General features: G+C 41.6%; 1 protein-coding gene across 5 annotated transcripts in view; it reads right to left on the bottom strand.

Annotated features, from left to right (window-relative positions):
* Positions 1–338: 338 nt before the first annotated feature.
* The window catches only part of LOC120743339 (voltage-dependent calcium channel subunit alpha-2/delta-4-like), an 80549-nt gene continuing 67264 nt past the window's right edge, over positions 339–13623 (bottom strand). For 4 of the 5 annotated variants that reach the window (XM_040046947.1, XM_040046945.1, XM_040046950.1 and 1 more), the window contains 9 exons: positions 5715–5785; positions 5514–5589; positions 5275–5327; positions 4475–4530; positions 3176–3196; positions 2876–2993; positions 2618–2733; positions 2203–2285; positions 339–1193 (listed from right to left, as the gene is read on the bottom strand). In XM_040046947.1, coding sequence (XP_039902881.1) covers positions 1098–1193; positions 2203–2285; positions 2618–2733; positions 2876–2993; positions 3176–3196; positions 4475–4530; positions 5275–5327; positions 5514–5589; positions 5715–5785 — 690 coding nt within the window. In that variant the 3' untranslated portion in view covers positions 339–1097. The remainder of the gene's footprint in view (positions 1194–2202; positions 2286–2617; positions 2734–2875; positions 2994–3175; positions 3197–4474; positions 4531–5274; positions 5328–5513; positions 5590–5714; positions 5786–13623) is intronic. The other variant, XM_040046948.1, reaches the window with a different exon arrangement.

A 13623-nucleotide genomic window follows, 5' to 3' on the forward strand; every position in this document is an offset into this window, starting at 1 on the left:
ATCAGCGGTGCAGAGGTAAGAGAGCAGTGAAGATCATGAGCTCTGTAAGAAAAATAGGAAGGTCTCCGTTTCACCAGTGTTGTTTTAATCAGCAAATCAGTGTTACACCAGTTTTGGGAAGAAGATAAAGGTTGGAATTTCCTGTTAATGACAGAAAATATACAATGACGGTGACTCTGAGAATACAATGTTTGTACGAGCTCAGACAGTCGAGCCCCTGAAGATGAAAACACAAGTTCAATTCAATTTTATTTATAGAGCCAAATCACAACAACAGTCGCCTCAAGGCGCTTTAGTTTTCTTTGTAAATGTGAAAAAACCACAAATATGCTGCTGTGTAAAGTGAAAAATGTTTTTTTTATTGTGTTGACATTCCGAACAGTCCCAGTACATCTTTATCTATAAAAACGAATCCCTGAATGCTGTAGCTTCATTTCCACCTAAAGCCGCGACACCGCTTCTGTCTCAGCCAACAAAATCAGCGAGACTTTCTCTCCATCTTCATCTTTAACAGGCTGGCGTCGCGCTCCTCAGTGAGTCACAGCGTTTCCTTGCATATGGCGTGCGGCATCTTCTGTTAACCTTTGACCCTTAAAGCTGCTGAGAAAGTCTTTGAGTGTTTAAAGTTCAGCTTTTTTTTTTTTTTGCTTTTTTTTTTTTTTTTTTGTCAGAATTTGAGAGTTTTGGTAAATCGAGGCTGTAAAACTCTACATTTACACATCAGTTCTGTATCAAAAAGCTACAAAGGTGCTACATTCTTGTTCGGGTGTAATGGCAACGCGTCTCCACGCACAGGCTGCACTGTCCAGGAGGGGGTCTCCCCCCCTTATCATTTCTCCTCCAGCTGCAGAGCCACTGCAAAGCTGATCCAGAGTCCGTTTAGAGTCTATTACAGGTTTTAAAGAAAACCTAGTGTAGCCCTTTATTTGTGCTGCAAAGTGAGGCCGATCAGCAGCTGAGACAGTTTCTCCGTCCAAGTTTGTCTCTTATTCAAGTAAAAAAAAAAAAAAAAAAAAAAAAGTCCTTTGGCTACCTGCTGGATGTTTAAGTCTCCGCCTCACTGTCATGTTCATCTTGATTAGTGGGTTCATTTTGGTTTAGAACTCAGCGACCAATGAGACGAGCAGAGAGGCAGAGAACAGAGAGAGTGACAGGGAGATGGCTGCCGCCCCGCCGCAGTCCTTAGCGTTCTCCTGTAGGACGAAACAAATGTGATGCTCAGTCCTTTCATAGCAGTTTCTCTGAGTACATCAGCGTTCACCTGTTTCACCACACAATCTTTAGTTAGCTTTACAGAATGAACAGCAGATCATGGATGACTTGATGTATGAACGGTCAATGAAGTTGATTTTTCTGTCCGTACTCTGGACTCATTTTAGCATACATTATATTCTAACTCGTGCATACTTAAAGCGAGTATACCTACAGTATCAGTTTTTCTTTTTTTTTTGCTTTTCTTAGATGCACTCAAACTTTCTATTTACATGGGGCAGCCAATCAAACGACAGCTGGGTTAAAGGGAGGAGGAGCTAAAAACAGCTTACTTCAGACTTGAGTGCTAGAAAATAAGGCAACAGATTTTTGGTTTGGCTTCTTTAGTTCTGAACCAACTGATGATATGAGATATTTAACCCACAGTCTGAGTGTTCTTTTGGAGATCATCCTGAGTGCCCGGAGCTTGTTTCACATAAATGATGCACCACAGTCCAGTGTAAGCCAAATGTAGATTATTACAAGCTATGACCCATCATGCAAAGCTCTTCTAGGGGAGTCCAAGAATAAAAATAAGGAGCTGGAAATGTGCCCAATACATCTGCTTTAAACAGCCATCAAGTGTGACGGGACTGATGTTAGAGATTATACACAAGCTGCAACAACGACTGTTAAATGATTAGTGGAAGGTTTAAAGTGAAGAATTTGAATCCCTTAAAAAAATCACTCTTAACAAAAGAGGTGATGTTCTGCTTTTCAGCTGACTCAAGGATTTGTTGGATGTGCTGCAGGACAGAGGTGCATCAGTACCCGATTGACCCTGAGACCTGCTTCGCCTTTATTTCACACACAGACACACACACCTTATGTGTTGTTGCTAGTTTTCTGTGTGAGATTCTTTATTTGCCTTTAAAATCACCACGTTTGTGTTTGTTAAATAGTCTTGCAGTTCTTTTGAGTTCACAGTCAGCAGTGGGGCTCAGCACTGACCTTTGGGTGGTAGGCGTGGCATGACTCAGGGCGCCGCCGCACCTTCTGGGATTTCATCCTGTTGCACTTCACTGTGGCGTTATGTTCACAGATATTAAGGAAAACTGGAAGCTCGCTGTGAAATAAATATATAATGGGGACGAAATTTTGTAGAAACTACGCATGACGTAAATCTGAAGTTTCAAAGCCTCAGCTAAGAGCAAACAGATGATGTGAGACTGCTCAGATAATCTATTAATGTTCTCATTGGCTGTGGAGTGCCAGTGAACTGCATCACTGATCTGAGGGAAAATAAGGAGATTACAGCACAAATGTGATTTTCCAGGCTGAATGCAGTCTTGCCCTCCCTGCAGTATTTGTGGCTGTAAGCATCCAGCAGGGGGCAGCATTTTGCTGTCGAGTATGTGAAGGATATATTTGATCTCTTTGGGCTCCAGCAGAATGGCTCCATACTGACGGGAGCAGTCACAGTAGGCCTGAGTCACGACCAGAACCAGGTTAGTGTCAGGAATCTGCTGCACCACAAACATCCTGAAACGCAAAGAAGGCCGCAGTCAGTCACTGCCAATCATTCAATTATGCTTAAGATGAAACTTCCTCGATTTAAGACCAGATTAACAAACTATGAATGATGCTTGTTTTGATTTTTAAAGTGTGTGTGTGTGTGTCATACTTCTGGCAGCGTCCACACTTGTTGAGGCTGTTGGCCTCTCTGACAGACGGGTCGTACATGAAGCCTGGGTAAGCTGTGTCGCAGGGCTGCAGCGCGTCCAACTTCTTCTGCTTATGAGCTGTGGAAACCACACACACGCACGCACGCGCGCACACACACACACACACACACACACACACACACACACACACACACACACACACACACACACACACACGCGTTACATAGCATCGCTACACCTGAGATGGCCAGTCCCACTTTTTGATGAGCACAAGATGCCCACAGATGTGCTGTACTCACATGTGTGATAGCCAGCTTTGGCTGAACAGATGAAGATGGATCACAGTGACGACACAGACGGCACACAGAGGTGATGAAGGTGAGGATGGTGATGGAGAGATGATGATGAAGATGAGTAATTTATTAATGAGACCAAAATAAAACAAAACTTTTCTAATCGTTTTCCTTTCATAATTTTGTTCTGTAAAGTTTCAGCCTCTGGAGACACGACACTGACACCTGTGCTCACTAATGTGATAACGATGGAAAGGATCACCAAAGATACTGAGTTCATCCTGAGAGGAGCACGAAAACCTCTTGAATTGCTCTACATATTTATCCAGACAGCTACAGCATGCTGCCACCTACAAATATTCCTCCACTAATATGAGGTGCAATGATAAAGTTACGCACATAACTCTATATAAATAACAGAAAATGTATCCAGCCACCTCCTGTAGCTCTTTGGGGTAAATGCTGAGGTGCTGCTGAGCCAGCTGAGAGACATAGTTCCTCCACTTAGCTGGACACGCTTCCTCAGCCACGAGGCATCCAGGAAAATCCTGGTCAGATGCTGAACCACCTTAATGGACTCAGGTTAATTGGGAGGAGACAGAGCTCTTTACCCCATCTCTAAGGTGGAGCCCAGACACCCATCACATGGATTACTCTTTTGGTCAGGTCATGGTCCTACATGAGAGGATGATTTGCCGTTATGGTGGCGGGGTGGGTAGAGGATTTTTTCTGCTCAAGTAACCCCATGAGCTATGCTGTCTGAGGCAGTTTGGCCCCAGTAAGGTCCAAACTATCGATTGAGCAGGAGATCAGGATGTGATTCCCTATGAAGAGAAAAACAAGGGGCCTGTTCTAACCAAGCAGACTGTATCCGGCCTAACCCAAATGGCCCTGCCTTCCTTTGGCTCCCATGGTCTGCTGTTACTTTCAGGATCAGGCAGCAGTCAGAGGTGGAGCTCATGGTGCTGTGATCCCCAGTTACCAGTACTGGTTGTAGGGATACATTGAGAGTGGTTGTTGTTCCCCTTCACAGGGTTGTGCCGTGTTAGAGCCACTGTAATCAGACTGATCTCTACTGTAATGTCCTGAGCAAGCATTGACCTGTGGGACTGAAAATGAAACCAATATGCTAAAACGTGCAGCTCCACTAATGACCTCTTGAGGCTGCCTCAAAAAAAAAAGAGGCAATCCCAAACCAGCGCTCCTCATAAGATTTAACTTCCCGAGATACAAAGACTTCCCAGATTTGATGGTGATTAAGTGCACTGTCAGAGAACTTGACCAGTCAGGTCAGTCTGAGCTTACCATCCACAAAATAATCAGAGTGCCAGAGACCACAGAGGTTAAAGTCCAGCAGGAACCTGACAGAGACACAAAAACACCTTGTTAAAGACAAAAAAAGCACCTGACATCCAGCAGCAGTAAGTGCTGTGAGGGAAACTGTGAAACAACTGAGGCACAAAGCAAAATTTAACTCTGCAGGTTTCAGTCAGTAAAAGTCTTTTGGTTCGGTGATTTAAAAGTTTGAGTCCAGCGGTCTTTAAGTACCACTATTTGATTTATTTTTAAGCTTTAAAAATCTCTCAGTGGTGGAGGTTCAGTTTGCAGTTAAAATGATTTATGCATATTAAAAATGTGAACCACGCACACTGGCTCATTATCCACACGTTGTATTTCACACCCTGAAGACATGAAGCGGACAGAAGTCTCCCTGGACTTACAGTGTGTTTGCTGTTAACATCATTATGAAGACGTTTCTAATATAATAAGAACAGAAGCACATTAATAGTGACTGAGAGATGTAGATTTTATCCTATGTTATACCTTTACAACACTACAATGAAGTTGGAAACTGTATACAGTACAAAATATACGATAATATATATTTTTTGTCTGTCACAGATTGAGTGACCCCACAGATTTGTGTCCCTATTCTGTCCATTTCCAGCTCCTTCTTTTATTCTTGTACTCTACCAGAGCAGCTTTGCATGATCAAAAGTTCAAAATAATCCTTTATTTGATTCTAAGCATTGATTTACATTTGTTTGCACAATCCCGTCAGCGTAGGACATTGTGATAATGTGATGTTGCTCTTTAGCACTTACATCAGCGCGTTGGAGAAGAACCATCTCATCAAAGCCATGATGACGTAGAATGGCTGCAAAAGGGAAAACAAGAAATGAGAACTTTTGGTAGAATAAAATCTTAAAAACCATCAGAAGATTTCTTTAATCTTCTGATGTTAACCATGTGTTGGTATATAAGAAATTTACAACAGATAATATCAATAGTATAAGAGACAAGCCTCTGTTGTCATCAGTAGCTAAATAGTAATGAGACTCACGCTGAGCAGAGGTCGCGCGCTGCTGGCGTGATGGTGGCCGGTCTTGCACATTGCCTGGTAGTCGAACAACGACACTCTGGAAAAAAGAAAGCTCAGTTTGAATTGTGACAGGAGAAAAGCGTGTTCTATTCTTCATAGTTACCAACTTATTTTACAATAAAAAGAAACATGAGTGGAAAATATGCCTTGAGTTAGTCATACTTTTTAAACATTCCCATCTTGAGCAACGAAGCCATGATGGACCCATCTACCTCGCCAAAGAAGCGACCAATCTGTGAAAGACAACATGAAGCCAGCAGGCTTTTGTTATTAGAATTCAGCAACATGAAAATTAAGGATCATTTACAGTGTGGAGTACTTTTACAGAGCTGTAAAACTAACAGCAAACTGGAATGGGGAGTTCATGGACTAAAACTGGATGGTAATAAAAGTGTCACCCCTGTGCTGAGCACCAGTGATACCTGTGAGGCATCTCTGCAGGACCCAAAGGACACTAAAAGGTAAAACCCACAGCAGCCAGAGCCTGCTCATCTTGCTGCCATTGGTCAAGAAATACAGTTTCTGCTTTATCGCAAAACTTCAGAACAGTTTCTTTCCTCAGGCTGTGAGACCACTGAATCATCTTTCACAATTAGTTTTAATGTTGAGATTCAGTTTTGATTATTTTAGTTTTGATTTTTTTTTGTTAGTTTCATTTGGTGAAACAACACTACCCTGTCTATGTGCAAGCTGCTGTTTCATAATAATAAGTGGTCGTGAATCTCAAACAGCTACATTGGTTTGAAAGAGGAAATGAGAGAACTACAGTCTCTTGACAAGCACCTTTTAAATGACTTTAACTCCATGACAGTTTTTGCTGGAGACAAAATTCTAGCTATTCTGGTAAGAATAGAAATGAAACGTTATGTTTATTTTTATTTTTTTTGTATCCCAGTAGCACAAAACATTCACTGGGTACTGCTGTTTGAACACAGGTAGAAAAATCAGCTCCTCTTAGATTTTGCCATGCCCAGTTCATAGTACCATAACTCCCAGACCACTCTGGGCTGGACAGAAAATAAAAATGGTTCCTAAAAATGAGAATTATTTTGTAATCTTGCAGCCAAAATTACACAATAACTTACTTAGGTGTTAAACGGTAAAGTTATCATGCTGACCCATCCATCCACCCTTCCCTCCTCTGTTACTCCTGTTATTATTACTATAGTCACCAGAGGGCGCTATTGCCATAAAATGAAATTCTTGGTCATATGCTCAGGCCAAATGACTCTACATAAATGTCAACCAGTAGCCATTTAGCTGGTAATCTAAGTGCATGCACATCCTTAAAAAGTAGCCTCAAATTAAATTTCCTACACTCAACTTTCCTGAGTTTGTGGAAAACATTACTCTCTTGGCAGTCTCATCTATTCTAAGATAGCATGTAAATAGAACATGATCAGTCAGCAGGTTTACATGAAGATAAGGAATGTTTCAGACAGATTTAAAGTCACTGCTGCGTTCAGCCTGAGAGTCTGCAGTGTGTCGGCTCTTTCCGGCCCTCAGCAGCAGCAGCAGGACCAGAGTCTCTGAATTATTCAGAGCATTTTGTCTCAGCGGCTCTGTTCACGTTTACAAGCTGCTCTCTGCCCACACTTCATCTCTGTCTGGACGGATTCTCCCAGCAGCCTCGGAGGATTCACAGGTTGCTGAGTGTTGGCAGTTGGATGCTGCTTACACACCAAAGTTGACCCTCTGTTTTCCTGGCAGCAGCAGTTGCAGCAGAGTGTAAACACACTGAACTAAACAAAAGCACAACGAGTGCCAGGAGCTCGGCGGGCGCGCAGCAGCAAAGGCAACCAGGCAGGTTCAGGTTTCCATGCTGCCTCTGAAGGGCTTCAACCAAAACTGGCTCATTATATTTAACAGGCTGAGAAAACATCCACCAGTAAAGATCAGGATTCATGAAATCATTGTCTAAACAAAAAAGCAGAAACTTTGATTTAAAGAAAAACTAAATGTTTTTCAGACAAAATTTTTCTGGAGAACCTGCAAATCTGTGAGTTACAAGTAAGGCGTTCACAATAAGTTAAAAGCGGGCATGGTGTAAGGTTTATTAGAAGAACAACAGCATGCTTGGATCCTAAGTGTGAACCCTGAATGCTTTCAAATATATATATATATATATATATATATATATATATATATATATATATATATGTGTGTGTGTGTGTGTGTGTGTGTGTGTGTGTGTGTGTGTGTGTGTGTGTGTGTGAAAACTAAGGAACAACCTACATGACGAAAAAATGAACCCACTGTGAAAAGTGTCAAAATTGCAGTTCCTCTAATGTCCACTAGAGGCTGGAACATAAACTGAGTCAGTCCCCACAGACTCCCATGTTAAACTGTCCAACTTTGTGGCATTAAAAATCAACACATAAAAACAGTTTAGTTCATAGTTACAGTATAATCACAGTATAATCTCAAATGTATGCTTAGCCTCAGATATTTGGAAGAAAATGTACGGATATATGCGAAGCTTCCAAACATGGTCCAAGAGAGGAAAACACAGGAAGCAGTTAGGAAACCTGCCAAAATGTAACAACATTCAGGAATTTGGAGGCCAAGTCATATGGTGTATGACTTGGCCTCCAAATTCCTTAATCTAATTCGTTATTCAATGCAATCCAGCTTGAGATGGGCTGTAAAAACAAGCCTAGTATCCAATATCTCATATGTCATGTCTTGGTGACCTAATAGGATGATCTGATATCCTTGTGTCGGTGTTGTTCCCACATCATCATAATAAATGTTGTTCCAGGTTCAACATTGCAAGTGACCAATCACATTGTTGTGACGTCATACTTTTGCAAGCCAAGCGATTCATTCATTTATGAAATTCCAATGTTGTAAGGACAATATGTATAATGCTTAACGTTTATTAAAGAACAGTATCCTGAAATGCAAAGAATTCAAATTGCTGGATCGGTGGACAGAGGCGTTTTCTCGCAATTTATGTAGATTTTTTAAGGCGTTTTTTTTCCGGTCGCAAAAGTATGACATCACAACAATGTGATTGGTCACTTGCAATGTTGAACCTGGAACAACATTTATTATGATGATGTGGGAACAACACCGACACAAGGATATCAGATCGTGTGTGACTAATATCCCAGGACCTTTGAGGTCTTCTGAGGTCCTGAGGTACAGTGGGGAAAAAAAGTATTTAGTCAGCCACCGATTGTGCAAGTTCCCCCACTTAAAATGATGACAGAGGTCAGTAATTTGCACCAGAGGTACACTTCAACTGTGAGAGACAGAATGTGAAAAAAAAATCCATGAATTCACATGGTAGGATTTGTAAAGAATTTATTCGTAAATTAGGGTGGAAAATAAGTATTTGGTCACCTCAAACAAGGAAAATCTCTGGCTCTCACAGACCTGTAACGTCTTCTGTAAGACGCTTTTCTGTCCCCCACTCATTACCTGTATGAATGGCACCTGTTTGAACTCATCATCTGTATAAAAGACACCTGTCCACAGCCTCAAACAGTCAGACTCCAAACTCCGCCATGGCCAAGACCAAAGAGCTTTCGAAGGACACCAGGAAAAGTATTGTAGACCTGCACCAGACTGGGACGAGTGAATCTACAATAGGCAAGCAGCTTGGTGTGAAAAAATCAACTGTGGGAGCAATCATCAGAAAATGGAAGACATACAAGACCACTGATAATCTCCCACGATCTGGGGCTCCACGCAAGATCTCATCCCGTGGGGTCAAAATGATCATGAGAACGGTGAGCAAAGATCCCAGAACCACACGGGGGGACCTGGTGAATGACCTGCAGAGAGCTGGGACCAAAGTAACAAAGGTCACCATCAGTAACACACTACAACGGCAGGGAATCAAATCCCGCAGTGCCAGACGTGTTCCGCTGCTGAAGCCAGTGCATGTCCAGGCCCGTCTGAAGTTTGCCAGAGAGCACATGGATGATACAGCAGAGGATTGGGAGAATGTCATGTGGTCAGATGAAACCAAAGTAGAACTTTTTGGTATAAACTCAACTCGTCGTGTTTGGAGGAAGAAGAATACTGAGTTGCATCCCAAGAACACCATACCTACTGTGAAGCATGGGGGTGGAAACATCATGCTATGGGGCTGTTTTTCTGCCAAGGGGACAGGACGACTGATCCGTGTTAAGGACAGAATGAATGGGGCCATGTATCGTGAGATTTTGAGCCAAAACCTCCTTCCATCAGTGAGAACTTTGAAGATGAAACGAGGCTGGGTCTTCCAACATGACAATGATCCAAAACACACCGCCCGGGCAACAAAGGAGTGGCTCCGTAAGAAGCATTTGAAAGTCCTGGAGTGGCCTAGCCAGTCTCCAGACCTCAACCCCATAGAAAATCTGTGGCGGGAGTTGAAAGTCCGTGTTGCTCGGCGACAGCCCCAAAACATCACTGCTCTTGAGAAGATCTGCATGGAGGAATGGGCCAAAATACCAGCTACTGTGTGTGCAAACCTGGTAAAGACCTATAGTAAACGTTTGACCTCTGTTATTGCCAACAAAGGTTATGTTACAAAGTATTGAGTTGTATTTTTGTTATTGATCAAATACTAATTTTCCACCCTGATTTACGAATAAATTCTTTACAAATCCTACCATGTGGATTCATGGATTTTTTTTTCACATTCTGTCTCTCACAGTTGAAGTGTACCTCTGGTGCAAATTACTGACCTCTGTCATCATTTTAGGTGGGGGAACTTGCACAATCGGTGGCTGACTACATACTTTTTTGCCCCACTGTATTTGGGCTGTTTTGGTGTCATAAAGTTTAATTCTGAGAGACTAATGTTCTAAAATGTCCAAAGTATGTACAGTCCAACAGTTTCATTCAGTCAGTTTCTACTTTTTTAGTTGTAAGTAGTTTCCAGTAATTATGTTTCCCCTTACAGGGTCGCTAGCAGGCTACAGACTCCAAGACGTGTTCATTTCATCACATTATCACACCTTATAGTTGTACTTTTCAGTCTAACCTGCTTTCAGCCCCGAGGTTGAACACTGTACTCTCACAGCAGGTTCTCAGACAGGATCATTGATCATCACTCGGACGTTTCCTCCACACATGGCCAGCACCACCCAAAACAAGCCTTCTGTTTTGCTTTGTCACCCTGCTCACTACACCTTCTCTTGCTGACCCATTTCTTATAGTCAGCACTGACTTAATTTCTCTGCTGATTAAATATTTACCATGCCCTGCACAGCGGCTTCGGCATCGGGGTGGATTCGGGGCGTTTCCGCAAACTTCCTGCAAATCCCAGAGCTCAGCAAAACATCGAGGAAGTGCTTCATCATAATATCTGCTTAGTAAGACCACTGGGAATGCAGGAGGCATGCAAATAATGAAGAATGAGCTGATTCTGGCTTTAGGGTTACAGAATATTTTGCTGCTGCATGTAGCTGATGTTTCTCCTTTTAATCATACTTGAACACAGCTCTACTAGAACGTCTAGTTTTCATTTAACAGCAAATATCTCACTGCTACTCATCAGATATTGCACCAGTTGAACAAAAACATCCAGTGGCATTGCATTTGCAACAGCTCAACCTAAAAGCTTCTCACCTCCATGGGCACTTGTTCACTATGTGTTTTAGTAACGTTCTTTTTGTGAGGGACAATCCACAAAAACATTAATCTCATGTTTAGCTTGTAGTCAGCTTCCATCTGCACTTCCTGGACAGGAATGTAGAACAGTATAATACAAATACACACATATACATATACAGAGGGCATTAAACACAAATAGAATGATGTAATAATTAGCCTAACAGCACACTTTAATTTATTATTAACCTTTATTTAACCAGGAAAAGTCCCATTGAGATTAAAAACCTCTTTTTCAAGGGAGTCCTGGCCAAGAGGCGACAACAATAATAATATACATAACATTTAATAAACATAACAAGACAATTTCTCCATCACTGTCCTATCTGAATCCAAACATCACAGGCTGTGTGATATAACCATTTTTAGAGGTTTAGAATTAAACAACAGGGCACATGCTTCCGCCCTCACACTCGCTCTGCATCTCCATTTTGCTTTCAAAGATCTCCTGCAGCATGACCGAGATACCACCTTTATTCTTTGTACAGGCTTTATAAAGACATTATAAGGGAGTGACACACCTTTCAGGTCTGAAAAGTGCAGCCAAGGTGGAAAAGGCATTAAATCTGCATTCTTTCTAATGACCAGCAGTGGCCGACTACTCTGGCTGCAAGAAGACTTACGTCTGTGAGATTACAGGCTCTATTTGTAGATATCTTGCTTCATTAAGAGACTTCACTGACCAATCGTGATCTCACGGTGGCTACGTCAGTCACAGATATCTGGGTCAAGACTTCCCATTTCCTGTCCCCCGGACACCATTTATGAAATCAGATATGTGTTCATACATGGTGAATAGAAATGCAATGCAACTGCTACACAACTACAGACTGCTGAAACATGAAACATTAGAAGCAGCCCTAAAACTCTCATCCCTTGCCTGTAGATTGTTCATGGCCAGTTTGAAGAAATTAATTTTGATAATTTAAGATAAAGTAACTCACTTTGGCTTTTGTACAGATGTTTAAATCAAGTTTCCTGAAGATTTTAAATAGAGTGTCCCAAGGCTTAATTTTAGGCCCCATTTAATTTTTTTTTATTAATAAAATAGGAAATAGGAAATAATATGCCTACAGATAAAAAGAGCACCTTTATGCTGATGACACCATACGCTGCTTAGTTTGCTCTTCTCTGAATTAAACTGCTGAGGAGCTACAAGTTGCCTTTCAGCAGCTGAGGGTATTATTTTGAAATTTAAAATGGGTTCTTAATGGTAATCTTAAGAGCTTGAAAAATGTAGGTGTCTGGACTTCTGAAGCCTTTTAAATGAGAAATGTAACATCTTTCCAAACCTAAAGACATCCAGTCGCCTTCTTTTTTCAAGCCTTTCCAGGGGTGTCGAAGTCCAGGCCTCGAGGGCCGGTGTCCTGCAGGTTTTAGATCTCACCCTGGGTCAACACACCTGAATGAAATGATTAGTTCATTACCAGGCTCCTGGAGAACTTCAAGACATGTTGAGGAGGTAATTTAGCCATTTAAATCAGCTGTGTTGGCTCAAGGACACATCTAACACCTGCAGGACACCGGCCCCCGAGGCCTGGAGTTGCCCACCCCTGACCTACACAGACATATCTACGCAATGCTGACTAAACCAAATGTATGTTGTTTTCCACAAATCACTCCCAGATCTTAGATCTCAGGTTTTCATACCCTTTAAATAGATGTTATGTTCAAGAGTATAATCTTAGAAATATTTGGGTATTTTGAGTGAATATTGAGAAATTAGGGGAAAAGCTGAAGGCTGGATTGGGTTTTTATTATTGAAATATGGTTCGTTTGAATGTATCAGTAGGGAATGTCTTGCAGCGGGGACTCACAGGGTCTGGTGATTACTTAAAGTGTCACCTTTCAGTTTATACATTGATTAATGTAATTTTTAAAATAGAAATATTTAATGAAAAAAATAATAAAAATCAATTTTATGATTTGAATTTATGAAAATGAGTTTAAATTTCTTAAACTTAATAAGACTGATCTGAGAACTGGTGTTTCTAACGAGGGAGCTAGGGTGAAGCTTGTTTGGAGTAGAGACTAAATAAACATAGGTTATGAAATCCTTTTAACATCAGTTGGACTGCTGACTAAGTTACTGAAGTGATCCAAAGACACTGCAAGCTGACTGATCTCATTTAAGTCAAGCCGCTAAAGGTAACCTTAAATTATTTCTCTTATTGCAGCACACATAGAAAATTGTGTCCCCTGTAACCTCAAACTCAAAGTGCTTCTGGCAGCCAGAAGGTCAGCATACATTAAGTACGGATCATCTGGCCTTAAGATCACTAAGACTGTCATGTAACACAAACATCAGGCGTGCCCATGTACAGCTGTACTGGAGGCAAGTTAAAAAGCTGAAATACTTTAAGCGAAGCAGCAGATGTGGGATTGGAACATGGCCGCTCTGTACCAGAGTGTGTATATGTTGAGTTTGTGCATGTATGGAAGTTTGGTAGGTTCAGGATTA

Source organism: Simochromis diagramma, unplaced genomic scaffold, assembly GCF_900408965.1.
Source record: "Simochromis diagramma unplaced genomic scaffold, fSimDia1.1 OVJJ01000106.1, whole genome shotgun sequence".
Classification (NCBI taxonomy): Eukaryota; Metazoa; Chordata; class Actinopteri; order Cichliformes; family Cichlidae; genus Simochromis; species Simochromis diagramma.